The following is a 21,087-nucleotide window of genomic DNA, read 5'->3' on the forward strand; positions in this document are numbered from 1 at the left end:
GCATTCACTAGAAAACAGGATCAAATGAATTCTATATTCCATATATACAAATTAAATATATAGTCATTTTAACTGATAACCCACTACACCAGAAATTATTTATTTTATAATTCTTTCCAGCATAATGTATTTGATATCCTCTTAAGTATCCTCCTTTAAGTTTCCAGCTTTAGTTGCATGAGACCACATGTCAACAGTTTCACCTTTTTGCACTTGAGCGTTCAGGACAGCTGAGTATTCAGTCGTGGGGACAGTTATGGGCGCGATGGCAGCAGAGACTTAAGGGCTGCCTCGTGTAGAGTTTCCCCCACACTGCAGCTTGAGCATTTCTAACTGACACCAACTTGACTAGGCTGGCAATGCTTTTGTAGAGGGGGGTCAACAGCTTTCAGGCTTGCATCAGAAAAAAGGCCACCTGGGGCATGGTGCCGATACCACGACTGTAACAACACACACTCCAGGAAACGACACAAACAAACTCTGCATTTTTAGATATTTATTCAGTGTATTGAAATCTGTATTTACATGTGTAAGTCCGAAATGAAATGGATAATAAATAATCACCTTCTAAATGTTTGAAACTTTTCATTTGAAATCAACTTGCACAGTTTGAGTAGGTTTATTTAGATCTGATATTTTACATCTGTAAGATTGTTAAACAATACTTTGATCAGAGAGAGAGCACAGCCCAACGAATCACAGCGCCCTGCTTCTGAGAGCCTGACGTCCTGCATCCATGTGAGCACCTCAGTCTCTGAGTCCCGATCGGTGTCAGACAACCACAGTCAATTGGAGAGAAAGTGACCAAGTGTAGGTCAAGTAGCGCTTTGTATCCAGGCGACTTGGTCCCGAAAGCACTGCAGTTTCTGTTGATAAAGTCTCATCCATCATCGCCCTGCTTCCCAACCAATAAAACAACACCGCCTTCTCCAATTAGTCCACTGCAGAAGGCCTCGCTGAGCCATTCGGCTGCAGAGCTTCAAACTTAAAAGTTATGTAATCAGAGATGTGTTGGCTGCCACAGAAATATTCACAGAGCCCAATGAAAGTGGGTCAATTATTTGGAGGCTGGGAAAAGACCCGAAACACTCGTTGTCCAATCAGGGAATTTCTCTTTGTTAAGACTACAGCATGGGGAAACCAATTTGTTGTTATTTATATAAATTATATATATTTGATATCTATATCTGCTTTCAAATACACTATCTACCGTACAAAGACCAGATTCAACCTCCATGGTCTGTTTCACTCGTAACCCTTTTAAACCATTTAAGGAAATGGGGATAAGGGGTTTGGTGCCAACGCAGCCAAGTCAAGTCGGATATGGGTAAACTGGTGATCAACGTTCCACCATCGAGTTCCTCAGTGAGAGAAGACTTAAGCTCCATTAAAGCCTATATAGACTGGTACGTTTCCAGCTCTGCCTCCTCAATAACAGACAGTCGTACTAAAGGCCTAATCTGAAGCCATTGTGAGATAAAAGGGCGTCTCTCTGGTCCCTTTAGCGCTTTATTTAGACTCTGAAAACCTCCAACAATAAATATGTTCAAAGTAATCGAGAGCTTGTTCCATAGCTGCCTGGTATTTAATGAGGCGGCAGAAAGACCAAAAAAAACGTCTTGTTGTTTATGCAGAGCAGATCGTGTAGGGGGTGTACCCCAGCAGGAACTCTCCCACTCCAACAAAGTACACAACCTGGGCAATGCCGAAGAGCGGAGCGATAACCAGGGCCCGGCAGCCAGCCCCCTTCAGGAATGCTCTGGGACCCTCCTTTATCAGGATCTTTCTGCAATAGAGAAGAGAGCGCTCGGTTAGCGTGAAGCTCTCGACCCCGGCGAGGGGAAGGTACTTTGTTGGGATCCGTCCCAGTCACATTTACAACGATAGAGATATGATTACCTGACACAGTCCACCACTCCGCTGTAGGTTTCCTCATTAGCTCCTTTTTTGAGGGATTGTAGCCTTGTCTTAACCACTGCACAAGACGTAAACAAATGCAATTTTAGTTGGAAATCTGAAACATTTGGCAGATCCCTATATATTTCTGATCCACTAGTTATCTGGATAGACTGTGTCACTCACCGTCACAAGGGCTGACGGCCACTGCAGCAACGCATCCAGCCAAACAGCCTGACATGAAGGACCAATAGAAGGGCACGGACGGGTCTTCTTTTGAATGCTGGCCGAGCTGGTGCAGATGTGCGAAAAGAGGGAAGTACACAACGGAGAAAGGGATGTCCCTGGAAACAAACAAGCATGTCCCCTACGGTTAGAAACCATCAATCGACGATGGAAAACCAGTTGAGCAGGATCAAAGGTTGAATGCGATGTTTACCTCATCAGCGTGGCCCCGAGCCCCTTGTACAGTCCTGGGACACCTTTGGTCCTAAGCAGCTCTCTGGTGATTTGTATGGCGGAAACTCGCATGACTTGAGGTGCAGGCCTGGTGTTGTAAGAACGGCTAATAACCGGACTGGTGCCCCCCATCTTCAGAGTTGTGACCACACTGGGCACCACCCTCTGCTGGGCCACTGGCAGGAGACACAGAAAACAATAGGGTTGACGCCAAAACTGTTAGTATTTGATTCTGGTCAACTATTCTGCTGCTTTGCTCGTAGATACCTAGCCTGCCAGCATCTTGCAGCTGGATCTTGAGCATCTCCATGGGTGTGGTGATAGTGACCTGGCACATTCCTGCACAGCATCCTGCCAGCATCTCTTTGAGCACCGTCAACTTGCCACTGATGACACAGACTGAACGGTTAACATCAAAAGTAAAAAACAAAACAAGAGTGACATTGCAATCCAAGAGACTTCATTGTGGTACTGCTTATTTACCTATCTTTGCTCAACTGTTGGCGGAAGAAGTCATTAGCAGCTAGCTTGATAGCCTTTTCTGGGGTCACCAGGGTGAGATTTACGGCAGCACCTACAAAAACAAGCAGTGATACAAACAACCTTAATATCAGATAACCCATTTACAGCTGAGTCAGTGATTCATTTGAAGTCTTGTGTGAATACATTATTTTATCGGAAAATGTCTTCAATGACTTTACATTTCCCTATTTTTGTTTTCACATACCTAATAGTTTTTTATGCATTTAATTGTAAAGCACTTTATAACATGGATTTTGAAGTGCGCTATAAAGTTTATTATTATTTTACATGTCCGAGATACATGAAACAAATACTTTATACTACTGAATAAAACAGGGAGAAATATGAATCTACAGACAGAAGGATGTCTGTAAATGATTCAATTCCGCATCGGATCAAAGAGGTTGTTGATCATACAAATTAGCTTTGCCAGGTTAATATGAACTAGGCCAGTAAGTATTCAAGCCCACTGTGGACATGGACATTGTGACCAGTCTTACCTCTGTACATGCCAAAGAAGCCTTCAGATTTTACTGTCTTTATTAGGCAATCCATCCTGAAGAAGACAAGAAAGATAGATGAGCCATGGTGAGAAGGCCTGCTGTCACAAATTATGATTTGCCATCATAAAATATAGATTATTCACAGAAAACAGAAGTTATTGAAAATCAAGCTTTTCTAACTTGTTCCCAACATGGGGAGACAAGCTCATTTTCTTGCAGGGATCAGGGATTTTTATGCTCTCACATGTTCTTGTAAAGTTGCTGCCCGCTGCGCTGGTTCTGCAGGCGGGTCTTGGCCAGGTCAATTGGAAACACACAGGTGACTCCCACCATCCCTGCAATCCCTCCATTGATCAGTTTGGCTGGGAGGCTGTTCAGGGACGAGTCAAAACAGACACGCACATGACAATCATTCCAATCCTCTGGGAAACATTGGATCAAACAGCATAAACCTATGTATATGAGGCATTATGCTTCCAAAGCCTTCTTCGAACTTACAGTCAAACATCAAATTGCAAACTATAAATGTTTACAGTATTGCATGAATGGGAAGAAATAATCCAAACATGTATTCTTCCAATCCTACGTTTCATGCTTGGGGGTTTGGTTAGGTCCATACCTGATCCGCTGTTGATGGGCCATGGTTCTTGGTTGTCTGAGTGCACAAGTTGGACAGCACACAGGTGGAGGCCGCGGAGGGAGAGCAGGCTGAGAGTCCCTGAGAGACACTGAGCAAGGCAAGAGTAGAAGGAAACCCGGGGGTTATATATATAGAGGCAGGACCAGCCCCACAGATACTGGGACAGACTCCACATTGCTCTCCACCCCCTGCACTGCCAGCCAAGAACTGCAGTCAGGGTTAGTCATCACCTTACCAAAATCCACCCACAATGCAAATAGCTTCCCCTGGATACATCTGCCAGCCATGTCAGGCAATCCATTCGATTTGCATAAAGAGGCTTCTGCCCAAATTCGTTATTTATATTATCTACTATTTCTTTAAAATGGTGGTGGTAAAAGGTAAAATGCTCAAGCATTTCCCTCATAATTTGATCTTCAGGCTTCTAAGATGCACTTAAATGGATGTCTAGTTTGGCTCAGGAGTGCCCCTACTGGTCATTGTGTTCAAACAAAGTGATTCTTGTAAAATGTGATCGTCTAAGACTGAAGCTATGAGCAATTGTTGATGTCACCAGCAGCAGCTTCTATCACATTCCAGTTCATAATCGGTGAATAAATACAATTAAATAAAATTATATAATAAAATTAGAACAAGCGGCATAAAGAGCAGAGTGTAATTAAGAAGCATCATGTCACTGCTGTGTGACCAGAAAGTACCAGGGCATGCAGCACCCACCTTGAGATGAAGTCAGAGGTTTAAAGTAAGTGTGGCGCAGATTTAGCTGCAGACTCTCCCTCTGTGCAGCTGCAGGACTCAAAGAATGAATACTTTTGTGCAGCATGGGGGCGTGTCAGACCTGACTTCCTGACTCATAGGAAGAGTTTCCTTGTAAAAGGTCCTTCCACCCAGGTGAGCATGATGCAACTTTGTACTGAAGTTACCTCTCACTACTTTCTGATGAAACCTTGCACATACTTTTTAAAAAGTTGTTAAAAGCTACCATTGGATCTGTCAAACAAGTTTCTGTTTTATTGATGTGTGTATTTTTTCACACTTCACTAAATGTACTTTAAATGCCACATGATTATTCCAGGTTGGCTACATCTATATAGGAGGGGAAGACTAGTACATTTTACACAATTATAATTCCAATATTTAGATTCTGCCAAATATTTGTGCACGCTTTATGATCCAGCCTGTAATGCAGCCAAGGGGCGATCAAGATGTTCTTTTCATGTTTGTTTGGTTGATGCTCTTAGGAACCTGAAAGAATGATTTACTCTCAGGCACTGACTGTAAATCATCTTAAGATATCTTAAGACATCTTAAGATATCTCATCAAATATCTTACTTTAGGTCAAAATACATTTATTGTGAACAGCATAACATTTCTATTCTGTAGATCAGAGGTATTCAATAGGGGGTCCGCGGAGGTACTGCAGGGGGGTCGCGACATTTTTGGTTGAGACAATTATTATATTTTTTATATTTTTCCAACCAATTTTTTCACCACAAATTTAAATGAAAATTTGTCGTCCAACATATTGTGTGGCTGATATGACCCTATGCCTGACATCCTCTATCTGTCCAAGGTTAGATAAGTTGTGTGCTACCCATCAGGGTCCGACATCTCACTAATGTGGGAGTATGTGTGCCGTCCACAGATGGCTTGAGGATTCACTGTCTCTTCTACATGTATGTTTAAAATAAAAACATGAATCTGTGAATTACTTTAATAGCGCAGTGTTGCATGCAAGATGTATGTTTATAAATGGCAGTGGCATGGCCACCCTGTACCTTGCACATGTTTTAATTAAAAACATGAATATATGAACCCGTGTAATATTTGAATAGTTTAGTATTGAATGCACAATAGCAGGATAGCTATGTTTATACATGGCACTAGGCCCAGTTTAACATAAAACACAATTTTATAGAATATATATAGTATGGGGTCCCTGCTCCATCTCTCCAGTAGTTTGGGGGTCCTTAGCCTGAAAAACGTTGAAGACCCCTGCTGTAGATAGAATACATTTTGGAGCTTTTGCCATCGATTACCACACAACAAACACACACACACACACACACACACAAAACCCCACCCAAAAGCCTCAACACTGGTGATGGTGATGAGGAACAGAGCCTGAAAGTGGGATGACATCATTTGGGGAAACTTTGCTGTTTCCCTAAATGATGGAGCTGATTAACTGTCAGTATTTTGCAGTGAGGAGGCTTTTTCTTGTCAGGATGATACTTCCCGATAAAAGTACTATCAGGATGTTTTACTGTCAAATGTTTTACTCATAATAATTTACTCCCAGTTACTGTGATGACAGTCCATTGGTGACTGATGCTTTCAAGCTATAATGCATGGTCAACACAGGGTTTTATTGTAATACATTTCCTAACAAATTACAAAAAAAAAGCACAACACGAACAGCTAAGGAGATAAGTTGAACTACAGTAATATAAGCGAGCAGAAACTGCTCCATTAGGTTACAGCTTTATCATTTGCAATGTGTGTACATGTCTTGTGACATTTCAGAGGCGGACTGGTTCTGGTACTTCACGCTCCCATGCGTCTTGGGGCACTGGTCGTAAGAGTTTTGGCCGGTGCGGACACAGTTGTGTGTGCGTGTGTCACAGCGCTTACAGCTACAGCAGCGGGCCACGGGATAATACACCTGTGGGGCGGCATCCTTAGAGCAGCCAGGAAAACAGGCCGGTCGGTACACCAGGGATAGAGGCACACAGCTACGCTGGATCAGGAAGGTCCTCCCAAAGCGGCCCTTAAAATTGGTGTCCTGTGAAAAGGGGGAACTGTTAGAAGCTGTGCAGGGATTTGACTGAGCAGTGTGAGAGTGACAAAGGACTTGCATTGCACTTGACCAACATCTCTTAAAGATCTAGTGGTGAGCTCTAGCATGTGCATCATATTTATCTAATCTGTAGCATAATGACGTATGTGAGAGGAATGCTTATTCACCTCAATATATCTTATACAACAAAACCTCTGTGGTACCTTTTTCATTGTCATCAACATAGTGAATCTACAACTAAGCAAAACCCACTAGAGTAAAGAAATAAAAAAGATATATTTAAATATATTTAGCCTCCACATCCAGGCAACAATGGTTGAAGGAATTATTATTAGATTGTTCATCAATCTACCAACATCGCTAAAAGATTCAGGTGGAAAGAGGCTCTAGTGACATCTAGTGGTGATATTGAGGTATTTCCATCCAATTTATCAAACTCATTCTGTGAAGGTGTCAGTTAGAGTGATGCGGACTCTCCTCCATTTATCTGTCTCATTTATATGAAACAAAAGCTTTGAGTTATTACTTTTTACTTTCATTGTCGTAAGAAACCTACAACTCAGAAAACACCATACTTTATAAGATTCAAGATTCTGCAATAAAATAAATAAATTACAAATGCATTCACCTTCATGCCTCATTGAAGCCATGCAACAAAAGGGTCAAATATTCCTATAATGTGCATTACTTTGCCAACATTGCTCAAGGTAAAGCGTGTAGGACCCTAACCCTAACCCTGACATCTAGTGGTGAATTTTCATATTGACACATGAATACCTCTCTACTCAAAACATATTTTGAGTATTATCTTCAATATATGTCGACCGATCCCTCTTTATCTGAAACCCTGGACCTTCAATCATATCTTAGTTTTTTGCATCATGTGCAAAATGTGTGTGTTTGAGTGTTGGCGGGGGTCACCTGTGTGTAACAGTAGCCACTGCAGATGGTCGTGTTGATTGCCACACACTGGGCACAGTCGTGCCTCTCAATCCACAAGGTGTGATTCTTCAACATGCAGGCACACACTGTCCCACCCATCAGCACACACAGCAGTATGCATTGTGACACAAACAGAGGCATACTGGAAGTGCATAAAAACACGTGGTGAGACATCTCAAAATTAAAAAAGACAAATCACTGCAATGATATTTAGTTGTTATTTTCACATGAAAGTTTCATTTAAAAGCACAAACAGCACACATACTTGAAATATGATTCGTATTTCATAAAAGTAGAGATATAATCAGATGACAACATGCATGTGAAGAGTTCAAAGATGTAGACAGAATAATGTTTTTATTTTACCTTCTTCTCATTGTGGCTTCTCTGCTCCCCAACTCTCCCCTGTTCTGCTCTGCTGGGAATATCTGAAAAATATCATGGGTGTCCTTCCTCTTTTATGGAAACCCTAGCCCCCCCCCCCCCCCCCCCCCGACTGCCCTTAGAGACTTCAGTCTGCAACATCATTCCACAAATCACATGTCAGCTCACACAGCGACAGTGTTTACAGTCAGAGGTGGTCTCAAAACACACTTTCGCAGAGTACGTGGGTTTGTTTAGAGTGTGTGCGCACACATGTGGTCCAGGTATTACTTGTGTGTGTTTGTGCATGTGATGCAGGTATTACTTGCATGCTTGTGTGTGTGTCTGTGTAAGTGTGTCTATGAATGTGCTTTTTTCACCGGCGTCGCGGGTCAAACTGTAGAATATGGGCTCAGCCGTGTACCAACCAACTTGAGGAAAAGGGGTCATACGAGGTGTTACATAATGTCACTGACCAAAGCTGCCTGACAATATGTGGGAAAAACCACAAACAACAACAAGTTATATTATATATAGAGAGTTGCAGCCCTAACCCTTACACGCGTATGGCTGGTCACAAACTGACCCATGTGATTAAGTAGCTTGGTGACTCATTAGAACAATATTTTTAATTCACTTGTAGTAAGAATGCACTTTGTGGGCATATAATCTAAATATATGAAGATATAAAAAGAAAAATAGACATTTATAATATACAAATAAATGAAGCATTACTAGAAATGCATATTAAAGTTAAATTTAATTGATTTTCTCTAAAATAGTTCTGCATTAAGTGTTGTTAGGGATTTCCTCAGGCGAGTGCTGGGTCAGCACTCACATGTTCCTGTCCCTGAGTGAAAAGGTTATGCCCTCCTTATCTAAGCCATTAATACTCCCATTATTCCCATCTGTTCTTAAAGGGAGGGACCATCTGCCCCCCTCACAAACTAGTAAATGAACATGGTCGGCACACGTTTAAGACTTAGACGACCCATAAATCTCTGTAGCACCTCAGGTAAACCAAGAGTCAGGAACTGTGACGTTCTATGATTTTATTTGTGGTAGTTTTATTGAGGACCACAATACTCAGCGGCACCTGAGTTTAAAGTTGTGGTTTTCACCATTTAAAACTGATTCTATTGTCGTCGTATTTCTGTGCCAAATGATCAAAATCAATGTTAAATGTAGAATCCTCTTGAAAAATCTCCAGTTATCCTTAATTGAAGTGTTGATTATCAAATATTTTATCAAATCCGATCACACTATTTAATTTCCATTTGTCTACACTAGGATTATAGTTATTTGATCAACTTTTCCACATATTTAATCTTTTATGTCGTATACTTTCTTCTTGCTGTATAAACCTGACTTGTGCTTTGAGACATTGCCGCTGCTCCCTGTGACTGACCTGAGCCACGTTTCTGTCACCTTCTGTCTGTTTTTGCTCCACATTTTTCACGTGGGGTCAAAGATAAGTTACAAATCCATCAGATAAGTACAACACAAACTGGGTCATGGACAGTTCACCAACTCTCTTGTCCTGACAGGGATCCAGCTCGCAGTGTGGATTCATATTTACTTGAGTTTTATATGGCGAGACAGCGTTTTATTCTTTGATTGCCCTTTTGTTCAACCCTTGTCCGTCTTTTTATCATGATGTCTGCAGGTGACGTGCCAAGGTTTTAATTGTGCGGCGCTCCGTTTCAGATCTTACTGATGCAGGTAACTCTACACGCCCCAATGAGGACCCGGAACTGGGTCAGACAGAAACATGAATCTCTTTTGTTTTATGGGGCCCATGTCGGAGCCACGCCACCAGGTCAACAGGTCACTCCGCCGAGTCCACCAAGCCATCAGGTCATTTTTTTAGACATAGGAAACCTTTAATTTACAATGTTGAATGTATAAAATCAAGCAGACACAGATCAGGAAACCAGACCAGTAAAGAGTCATCAATCATCAGACTGGGGAAGACAGGATCTTTTGATGGCGATGTGATTAATTGTAATGGTTTGACAGATAGTGCAGAGATTTCACATCTCTCAAGTTTTTACTGAGGACGATGCAAAAAGCAAAAACACATCGAGTCACATGGAACGACTTTAATGAGCAGATCAGCATCACAGGATGAGGTAGGAAGAAATAGTTAAAGTAATTATAATGATTATTATGAGGATTCAAAGTTGCAAATGTGCTTCTGGGATATGTGATGCATGTCATATTCTTTATTTCGATGTCACACTTTCAACATTTATCAATATTATTGTATTGCATGAGAATAGCTATACTAAAACCAGAATCATCAAATAGTTTTCTAATGAACAATCTTTACCTTGAAACATTTACCTTATAAGTTTATATGAGTAAGCAGTTATTACACATGTGGCACAGTTGATTATTCTACAAGATGTTGATTTTATATCTGCATCTGTATCTGTTAACATATCCTTATATCCTTTTAGTTGTTGTTGACAAAATGTATCAACTTGTCAAAAGTGGGGGGAGAGTAGTCTGAATTGGGTTGTGGAGCTGCGCACCACCTCATACATCGCACTCATTTGCCAGCCGCGAGTAATTCCAATCCGGTGGACGTCACATCCGCCAGGGGGCACTGTTACACCAACTGGCATCTCCTGCTACGACCGACCACTGAGAACCATGATTTCTGGTCACTCGCTCACCCGAATCAGGTGACACCCTGTGAGGGCAACTATTGGCTCTTGTCTCAGACCTTCCCCGAGGTGATAGGTCGGAGTGACGAGCACTCAGCGCGTGACCTCTACAATGAGCTTCCGCCCACGGAAGTAACTATGTTCTACACGACGTATAAGTTGCACTGTGAATTCACGTATAGTCTTTGTTGTGGTGTTGAAATGTTGTGTGTAATGTTGTGACTGTGAGGATTTACGAGATACAGAAATCAAGTACAGTCATAGTTTGATTTGTATTTTTACTCTTTTCCTTCCCTTTTCCTTTTATCTTTCTAACTTAACGTGACGTGGACTCCGTTGCATGCTGGGAAATACAGCTCTTAGCATCCTTAGAGCCTCTCCCTGGAAAGCAGGAGGCGTTTGCATATAATTATAAATTCAACATTAAATAAACATAGAACATCGGCCTTTTTATGTAAAGAACAGACTAAGTCCCAAAGGGTGTTTTTTTTATATTATCAGCAGACTTCTCTCCATCATGGTGGCTGGTGCATATGCATATTGATTTTTGGAGAATTATTTTGTCTGCACAAGATAAGAAATATAACCTGTTGCAGCCTGATAGAGCCAATTCTTAATGTTTGTTTTGAAATGTATTCTTACAAGATTGTTAATTATTTGGGATGTTTTTGATTTTTAATTTCATGTCAAATTAACACTATAAGAAATTATTTATGATTAATCAGAGGATGATCAGCTGTGATAGAAGGAAGGGGGAGGGGACTGGCGCTCCTTTGTATCTCAGCAGAGCAGGAGGAAATGTTCGAACAATCTTTGATCTCACTCCAAAATAATTGACAACTGCAGTGTTATGATGATTTCCTTAATGTGTGCGTCACCAAGCTTTACCTGTCAGTTGTTATGTTGTCTAGTAAAAGTATTGATGAAAACTAAAAACTTTGAGTAAAAGTGGGGGGAGAGTAGTCTGAATTGGGTTGTGGAGCTGCGCACCACCTCACACATCGCACTCATTTGCCAGCCGCGAGTGATTCCAATCCGGTGAACGTCACATCCACCAGGCGGCGCTAACAGACCGCCAGGTTTCTCCTGCTACGAACATTCACAGAAATCCATTATGTCTGTGCACTCGCTCACCCGAATCAGGTGACACCCTGTGAGGGCAACTATTGGCTCTTGTCTCAGACCTTCCCCGAGGTGATTGGTTAGAGTGACAAGCACTCAGCACGTGACCTCTACAATGAGCTTCCGCCCACGGAAGTAGATGTGCTCAACAAGAATTATATAGTACCGTGAGTGTACACGTGCTCTTTGTTGTGGTGTTACAATATTGTGTCTAATATCATGAAAGTGAGGATGTACGAGATACAGAAATCCACTATATTCGTAGTTCTACGTAGTTCTACTCTTTGCCCATTCTAGTTCTTACTAACTTAACATGAACACGGACTCCGTGGCATGCTGGGAAATACAGCTGTAACCACCCTTAAAGCCCCTCCCTTTAAAGCAGGAGGCGTTCGCCTGTAATTACAAATAAAACATAAAACGTAATATACAGCATTTTGTGTAAAGAACACACCGACTTAAGGAGCTTGGTGCTTATTTTAGCTTCCATCTACCTTTTATTTATTATTTACATGTTGTAAAAACCAAAACAAAGTAAACACTCAAGAAACAACAGCTTATAGAGGTCATAATTCCACCCTCCAAACTTTTTTTTGACAAAATTAAGTATTTATAGTTCAAGCAATAGAGAATTTTCTTATATTTACATAAAATTCACTGAAATTGAACTGACTGTAAGAGAAAAAGTTCCCATACATCACAGTCATGCTCCCTGTTGTGACTTCATTTTACCACCAGATGGAAGAAAAACGCTCTCTCCCATTCTGCTGTGGAACTGTAGCTACAGACTGTGAGGAGCATGAAGAAGATGCCCTGCGGCTGCATCATTCCATTAGGTTGTTCAAGTCGTATCACTCACCTGAGCAGAAGGTCACAACATGACCAGATCACATCTCAATTCAATGGAGTTAATAATTAATTATTAGGAGCACATTAAAAAGCACATTTCCAACTGGTTTGATAGAGCAAACTGGGACTGTTGAACTGGCAAGCTTCCCGAGTATGTGGAGCATCGCCCAAGGCCAGTGTATGACTGTCATATAATAGCTTGTTATGTCTGTGTGTGTGTCACCTATAGGATTCTGCTCATACCGGCTGCTAATGCATTCGCTTCGCCTCCTTGCCAACATGACAAGAAAGGTGACTATCTCAAGATGGGAGTGGGAGGGAGATATTTCTGGGGCCGTTTGTTGGAGTGACCTTGCTACACCTCAGGAGGACGAGGAAATAGTTTGACCCAAATCATCACCGGTATCCTTGAAGACATACTTAATAACTTGAGGAATCTTGGGACTCCTCCACTCCTCTAACGTTCAACCCAACCCACACTCCTGTCCTAACTCTCATTGTGCCTCCCTTTTTTGGGGTGTGTGTGTGTGCACCGTCACACTCACTCTCACAGACCCAGAAGACCCCTACAGGGTGTCAAAAATCAGTCTCACAGTGCTTAAAATAATCAACCTAGTTGAGGAGGAGGGCTTAACGTTAACGTGCACAATAGCTCACTGCCTCAGCTTTCCTTTTATTTCAATAGCAATTATTTCCTCTGCCAAGGAAATTTTGTTTTCACCTGCATTATTTGTTTGTTTGCAAGGTTAAGCAAAAACTACACAACTGGTGTCTATGATCTTCTATGGCGTGGTGGGCATGACCCAAGGAAACAAATTCTCAAATTCTAGTGTGGAGCCTGTGGAGCCTCATCAGAGGGATGAAAGAGTGACACAAGGGATAGTTGGTGGATCTTGAAAAACCAGACACATTAAATGGGCTGATATTCATGAATGTATGCGATTTGGGGCTGATCCAAAGAAAAATCCAGTTCTAGTGAATTTAAATGTGGTTTCATGAGGGGACTGTCTGACTGATTGATCCAGATAAACAGGCAGATCCTGGCTTTTTTTCCCTGTCAGGGTTTGTGAAGAGAACAGGTGGACCCAAATAGTAGGAGCGAGGCAGGATCCAATAAAAGAATGACAAATTTATTCCAAGTAGCTTCAAACAAGGAGCAGGCCCAGGTAGAAAACAACTGCAAAACTCAGGTAAAGAAAACAAGGCAGGAGATACTGGAGACAAAAGTTACAGAGGCTAAGACCATGACTGAACAGGCGACTCGACAAAGCCAGAACTGAGGAGTTGACTTAAATAAAGACAAAAAACTGATCTGATGCCAAATCAAGGCAACAAAACTGGAGGGAAACACACAACACAGAATAAAACACATAATGAAAACCAGAAACGTTTGAGCCTTAATCCTGGGTTTCTCTTTCTTTAACATGTAGAGAGATATGCACTCTTCAATTCGATTTTCTTCAATTTCTTTGATTCAAACTTTAGTGTTAGCTCACAATTCATCTTTTTAGTTTAGATTTCAAGTTTGATTGTTAGATTGTAGAATTGTATTCTAACTATTTTTATTTGTCACAGTAAACACACAAACATGTGCTTACTCATGTCCAAACAAATGGTCAACAATTCCAAAACAAGCAAACCTACTGGACCCATGCAGCATGAATTCACCGATATGGTTTGGTGATGTAATGTGAGTGTAAGTGCAAAATGACTCACCAACTCTGCGTGTGTTTTTAAAACCTGCCTCTTCACTGAAAAAAACGGTCGGAAATAAAAGTTATTGGCGCTCCATAATTGCTTGACCTTGTCTCAGTAAGTTGTAACCCCTCAGACAGCTGAAGAAGTATCCCTGATCACCAGGGATAAGAATAGCTTCAGGACGCTGGCCTATGGCCAACGCGGAAGCGTCTCGTCTAAGTTAGTTTGGGTAATTAAGCGACAGCGTTTCCAGCGATGCATCCAGCTGAAGAGCTTCAAACAGTCCCCACTCCTGTCTGTTACAACCTTTAACTAATGAGTCCTCCTGCCATTTAAGATGCAGTATCAGGGGGAAAAGAAGGGAAAACGGTAGCGTGACCGAGACCTGATCTAAGAGACAGGTTTGGAGAAAAACAATCCACTGAAGTCACAGCTCCTTCCTTTGTGTTCATTTTTTTCTTTTGATGCTTTTATTCCATTATCGCTGGTGAAATCTTTTATCAGGCTTCTTTTGATTTTTAAAGGTATGTAAATTTGTCCCAACCCAGCCTGGAGTCAACGAGGCATTTCCAGCCCCAATTTAATATAGCTGCATCAATTAAACTCTCCTCTGCTGAGGCATCTTATTTACATTCAGTTTTTCCATTTTGTGTTAAAAAAAGAGGAAAGGGATCACAGGGTTTAAGCCTTGATTATATGAATAAATAATCTGTTTATCGTTGTCTTTTTACTGTCCTTATATAGGTTTTTCTCTTGTTTTCCCTCCTTCCGTTCATTCACTACAGCTGTCAGAGGAGGAGTGAAGTAATTACAATAGAATAGAGAAAGAAGAGAGTGTCTGAGTGCGGGATACTGATGAATGATGGAATGAAGCAGAAGAGGGCAGGACTGATGAGAGGATAGGGGGCGAGCAGGATGACAGAGGGAGAAAGGGAGGGTGAGCTTCCGACAAAAGGAAGTGGGAGACAATCCAGTAAAACACATGGGGAGTGAGTGCGTGTGTGTGTGTTTGTGTGTGTGTGTTTGTGAGCAACCACCAAGTCAGTGCAAGCAGTACATGGTCACAGCCCTAATAGCATTATATTACTTGATGCCAAATTTATGAGGAGGTTTGATTGCAGGTTGTTCGGGATTTAATTCTAAATTAAGCCTGTAAGGAGAAAATTTGCATATAAATCCATGTACCCGCGCGTTCCTCTGTGCACGCACAACAATTACACAAGCGTTTAAATCAGCGAGTTAAGACAACAGAGTGGGTGCCGGGGTGGCTCACACGAGGAAGAGTATACATTCACCCACAATGAGGTTTGCCTGAGTCAGGAGGGTGATCATTAAAACACATCAGTTAACGCCTGTGAGTTTATTTTTTATTTTTTATAGCACTTATGAATCTAAACTCACACGCGTGCACACACACATTCGCTGAGTTCAGGCCGAGTGTGGCAGAAAGAGGGGAGAGAGCAGAAGAGATGGAACAGGTGTGAGTAAAGAGAGAGAAGGTGACAAAGTGAGTGAGGGAGAGCCAGAGCTCTGAGCTTGGCTCCTTGACGGCTGCCGCCCTCGATGCCTGCCAACTCGGACTGGCATATTTGGCACAGCGGTGTTTGAGTCCTCAAATCTATGATGCTTTTATTTATTTTGCTTTTGTACCTCTATCTCAACGCTGGTGTCTCTGTTTTGCTTTAACTGTTAGTGTCGGTTGAGCTCCTCTCTCCGCGCCAGCTGTGGAGGGTCTTTCACAGTCAGAGTGGATTTGATGCACTCATGGAGGTGAAGGTCAGTTCTCATCATTACAAAAATAGTGACTCATGATGATGATTCATAATTAAAACATGATGGTCATCTCCCACCTCTGTGCTGGTCTCGAGCTGATCCTTCAGAACACACCAGCGTTAACAACCATGAGTGTTACCTGAGCATCCAGATACCAGCTGTCCAAAGTAACTGAAGACTTTACCCAGGGCCCGATAGTCCACCTTTCATATTAGTTCCCTAAATACAACTTTTTACATCATGATCCAAGAATTATTCCCTGGGGAAATCTGTGTGAGTGTCAAAGAGGTGAAAAGATATTCCTGGATCTTTCCTGGCCCCGCCCCCCACTAAGTTTCGGTTGTAGATTCCAAATCATCCTGTTGACAAACAAACAAACAAATAGCACTCAGTAGAACCCGTAGCTTCTCCAACACTTTCATCTGTTCTCAAAATGTGCTTTGAATTATTTTCAGCAAGATCCATGAATTATTTCATGGGAAAATGTTGAAAACACCAGATTTCTGCCTCCTGATTTATTTGGTTATTTTTATTTGTCACAGTACACACACAAACAATTTTGTGCTTACTCATGTCCAAACAAATGGCGACTCATTCCAAAAAAAGAAAACCTACTGAACCCATGCATGATTTCACCGATATCCTTTAGTAATGTGAGTGTAAGTGCAAAATGACTCACCAACTCTGCGTGTGTGTTTAAAACCTGCCTCTTCACTGAAAAAGGATGGAAATAAAAGTTATTGGCGCTCCATAATTGCTTGACCCTGTCTCAGTAAGTTGTAACCCCTCAGACAGCTGAAGAAATATCCCTGAATACATTTTTTAAACATATACAATTATAATGCAACACATTGTGAAGGATTAAGCCCATGGTTTCCAATGTTTTTTGGCTTTTGACCCTTAACAAAAAACTTTGACTTGTTCTGACTCCTTGCCACATTTCTAGGATTTACCAAAAACTTTTCTAAATGGAATTCTAGTTGTACATTAAAAATATCACGACCTGTATGAAACTTTCACCACATTCACTCTCTGATCTTATGTTTGAGATAAACATTGGAAACAGCTCTTCAATTTTAAAGTACAACAATGGATATACATTGGATTTTTAAATTAGAGTGGAAGTTATGTTTTCATTGTGATTATGGTACTTAATCAAAGACCTGAATATCCCTCCTTCACGGTCAGGTACCCGAGGTCGACACCAGAACAGGAAGACCAAACAGTGTAATGAAATTCAATGCAACCCTGGCCTTGCAACTTAATGGTAATTTTTGATTCTCAATACAATATCATCATCATAATCATCATATGCACGGTGACCGCCAGAAAAAACCTTGTGATTACATTCAGCCTAAACATGGACTGTAGCCATGAGGCGGCTGCACGACCACGGGGAAACCTTCACTTCTGAGGCTTTATGCTGTTATTTCTATTATTCCTGCTCTGGCCTTCTCTTCCTCACTCTTCACCCTTTCACTGTCACATACACACATACAAACACGCACACCCACACACAAACACACAAACACACCCACACACGTGTTGGTTTGGCCTTTTTGTCCAGATGTTCACAGTCTTTTCCAGAGACATTCACAAGAGACCTTGAATCTGCTTTGACTTCTATTTGCTGAAAGTGTATTTGAACAAAAGGAAGTGTCTCTGTGTGTGTGTGTGTGTGTGTGTGTGTGTGTGTGTGTGTGTGTGTGTGTGTGTGTGTGTAAAGGCTGCATGAACAGAAAAGCGATATCTGTTGCATCAGACTCACCTTGCTCTCTCTTTCTCTCTCACACACATGCACTTTTCTCTTCTTCTCTCTTTTTCTCTCTGTCCCCCTCCCTCCCTTTCTGCCTCACTCTCACACACACACACACACAAACACAAACACACACACACACACACATACACACGCAAACCCACTAACAAGCATGTGCACAACTAACCTCACAGGCTCATAGAGACCCAGTAGTTAGTTCCTGCGTCATTACAGTGGCCATCTGTCAGTATGCATGCACACATACACCGACTTGGCCGTGTTGTAGAACACACACACACACACACACACGCACACACACACACAGGACTGTATTAGGCCTCATTCCATCCACAACCACACGCATTAACCAATAAGGAAATATCTCCCTCCAGTGACCCCTCCTGTGACCTTCCAGGTTTCAACTCCCTTTATATTCCTTATTTCTTCTTCTCCTTTTCTCCTCTCCTATCCTCTCCCATCCTTCTCTCCATCCCTACCCACATGAATAGGTCCGTCTGCGTCTGCCAAAGACTGATGTCACTGACCACCATGTGTGCCTCCACTGTGTGTGTGTGTGTGTGTGTGTGTGTGTGTGTGTATGTGTGTATGTGACATGAAATGATGAACGTTGAGGTATAATCCCACGGTTTTAATCTCGACCATTCCCAATCCGCTGCCTGCACACACCGGACAGCCGGAGCAGCCCAGACTCACAGATCAGCCAGTGAGTTGGTCGTGTGTTTAACCCTGTAAAGAGGTATTGTTGGTAAAAGTGGTGCAGGACACACACTTTACACCCCCCCAAGCAGTCTTTGATAATGATAATAATCTCATATTATCCACAGATGCCCACCTGCTGTACACACACACACACACACACACACACATGGAAACACACTCAGAGATTATTTATTTCTCAGGGGTGGGAGACAGTGAGTGAGTGGGAGGGAGGGAGGGTGGGCGGCACTCAGAAACAAGCAAACTATAATTCTCACCGAAGAACCGACAGTCGTGCCAGAGCCGTGGCTGCGGTTACTTCACCTCTCTGACGCTCTCTGTACGTCAGCAAGTATTAGTATCATTATCATTTCTTCTTCTGCTGCTTCTCCCACTTCGAGTCCAGGTACCAAGTAGGAGGACCAGAGTTTCCATTTATTTTGGATAGGGGGAGCTGCAAACACGCGCACCCACACTTCTCCGGAGCCGCGACAACTCAAGGTAAGTCCACTCCGCGGGTCGGTGCGTTCATTTCGCTTCTTTTCATTAAATGAGGCCGATGCTGGTGGGAACGAGGAGTCGACTGCCAAAAGAGACAGAAGAGGTGTTTCTCTGCCGCGCTGCCTCCATCACCGCTGCTGCTGCTGCTGAGGGTGATGCGCGCAGTGTGCGGCCGCCGTGCGTAAAAAGCAGCTGCGAAGGAAATATCTTATCTTCGGCAGGAGCAGGATGAACAGGAGGCTGCTGTTTGCGTCAAAATAAAGTTATAGTCGGTCACATGTAGGAACGGACTTGTTGAATTTAGGTGATGTCAAACGAGTGAGGGTTCGGCAACAAAAGCAGTCACTATTCATCCATGGAGCGATTTGAACGCACTTGGCAAACTTTGGTGGTGGTTATGTTTTCACCCCTTTGTTTGTTTGTTAGTTTGTTTGTTTGTTAATAGGATGGTGCAACAAAAACAATTGCTGGATGGTTTAAACCTTAAGGATGTATGTAATGGTCAGAAGAGAACCCAATACATTTAGGTGTGGATCCGGATCAGGGGGTGGATCCAGGATTTTCTTTTTAATTTTATATAACATTGCCAGATAAGGCGGGTATTTGTTGTTGTTGTTTTTTTAATTTATTTCAGAAAATTCTCTAATCTTGATGAAAAAATCTGGCACATTTATGGGACTGCTATGTGTGAAAATAGGGGCCTGGTTTAATACGAGGACTGGCCTACTGGGTGCTCTACTCCTATGCTTTTATTATGTCAAGGCATTCCTTAGAAATAAAGTGAATGTATAGCGTTATGAGGTTAGTCACTCACAGAAGTGGCAGGTTTAGGTTTCAGGATCATCACGTTTGCGCTTTCAAAGCTCCTCATCAACTAGAGTCATTTTGAAATCAAACAGCATCCCAGTTGGTTCAAACTGGAGAGTCGTTTTGCAGCATTGAGAAGTTTTCCTCTGAGATGATCTGTCTGCACTCGTTGAATCTTCCTTGAAGCAAAAGCAAGGCGTTCACCTTCCGGTCGTCGCACCTTCTCCCACCTCTGTCTGACTCTGTGAAGCTGCTGCATCCAGCTTCAGCATCCACACTTGTTAATTATGCATCAAACGCTCCGGAAGCACCGACCACTTTACTAGGTCAGCATAATGACTGTGGGCTTTATGAAGAACCAAGGCTGAAGCTCTTAGGCTTTAAATGGACTTATGACAGAACCGATAACTCGATAAGGTCAAATGTTGAGGGAGAGGGAGAGAGAGAGAGAGAGAGAGAGAAAGAGTGAAAGAGAGAGAGAGAGAGGCAACAGTTCTGCTTCGTGGTATAGGACAGTACAGCACATACTGTATATAGCACTACACTTAAATCACAATTGAACCTTTTTATAGCCACACATATATCAAAATTGATTGTGTGTTTATTAAAGCCACAGCAGAGCAGAGAGTATCTCGTATTTCATTTTTGGTCAGTCCACCGCATGGCCTCGTTAACTTGCTTTATATGAGCCCGTTCGATTTCACAAAGGGAGAGAGCAGAGACAACATCAGTGAAAATAAAGTGTGTTCAGGCGGCTGCTGCACCCCCGAGACGGACTGAAAGAGGTTACGGAGCTTAGAAAGTGAACAAAGTAGGAAGAGAGGCTGGGGATGACACAAGGGGGGCAGACGAGAAAAACAAGTGGAAATATGTTGTTGCTCAAAAATATCTGTCTATCTGTCTGTCTATCAATGCATCATCCATCCATCTGTCCTTAATATATCAATCCATCCATCTGTCCTTAATATATCAATCCATCCATCTATCCATCCATCTATCCATCCATCTATCCATCTATCTATCGTTCTATCGTTCTATCTATCGTTCTATCTATCTATCGATCGTT

The 21,087-nt window shown here is 42.2% G+C and overlaps 3 protein-coding genes across 3 annotated transcripts in view; 1 reads left to right on the forward strand and 2 right to left on the reverse strand.

Annotated features, from left to right (window-relative positions):
• Positions 1–481: 481 nt before the first annotated feature.
• On the reverse strand, positions 482–4,108 carry LOC133956530 (mitochondrial glutamate carrier 1-like). The gene is made up of 9 exons (XM_062391654.1): positions 4,000–4,108; positions 3,625–3,750; positions 3,378–3,433; positions 2,839–2,929; positions 2,623–2,741; positions 2,336–2,531; positions 2,083–2,240; positions 1,900–1,975; positions 482–1,786 (listed from the first exon to the last, which is right to left on the reverse strand). Exons 1-9 carry the CDS (start codon positions 4,020–4,022, stop codon positions 1,627–1,629), a joined length of 1,005 nt encoding a protein of 334 aa, XP_062247638.1. The 5' UTR covers positions 4,023–4,108; the 3' UTR covers positions 482–1,626.
• Positions 4,109–6,371: 2,263 nt separating this feature from the next.
• On the reverse strand, positions 6,372–8,175 carry LOC133957272 (thyrotropin subunit beta-like). Its single transcript, XM_062392765.1, has 3 exons — positions 8,130–8,175; positions 7,743–7,905; positions 6,372–6,806 (listed from the first exon to the last, which is right to left on the reverse strand). The coding sequence occupies exons 1-3, from the start codon at positions 8,138–8,140 to the stop codon at positions 6,510–6,512; spliced, it is 471 nt and encodes a 156-aa protein (XP_062248749.1). The 5' UTR covers positions 8,141–8,175; the 3' UTR covers positions 6,372–6,509.
• A 10,855-nt stretch (positions 8,176–19,030) lies between these two features.
• Positions 19,031–21,087, forward strand: part of camkvl (CaM kinase-like vesicle-associated, like) — a 36,598-nt gene continuing 34,541 nt past the window's right edge. The window contains exon 1 of the mRNA XM_062391051.1: positions 19,031–19,214. The gene's annotated coding sequence lies outside the window, so the exon portion shown is untranslated. The remainder of the gene's footprint in view (positions 19,215–21,087) is intronic.

The sequence above is a fragment of the Platichthys flesus genome, chromosome 7, assembly GCF_949316205.1.
Source record: "Platichthys flesus chromosome 7, fPlaFle2.1, whole genome shotgun sequence".
NCBI classification, from domain to species: domain Eukaryota; kingdom Metazoa; phylum Chordata; class Actinopteri; order Pleuronectiformes; family Pleuronectidae; genus Platichthys; species Platichthys flesus.

What these genes read in the sequence shown, in the direction of transcription:
- LOC133956530 (XM_062391654.1), bottom strand. Translation starts at nt 4,022, where the DNA reads ATGGCCCATCAACAGCGGATCAG. An exon ending in CAGCAACTTTACAAGAACAT is followed by an intron (nt 3,434 to 3,624) that starts GTGAGAGCATAA and finishes TGTCTTCTTCAG; the next exon opens with GATGGATTGCCTAATAAAGA. An exon ending in GCAAGATGCTGGCAGGCTAG is followed by an intron (nt 2,532 to 2,622) that starts GTATCTACGAGC and finishes GTCTCCTGCCAG; the next exon opens with TGGCCCAGCAGAGGGTGGTG.
- LOC133957272 (XM_062392765.1), bottom strand. An exon ending in GTGGCTACTGTTACACACAG is followed by an intron (nt 6,807 to 7,742) that starts GTGACCCCCGCC and finishes CCCTTTTCACAG; the next exon opens with GACACCAATTTTAAGGGCCG.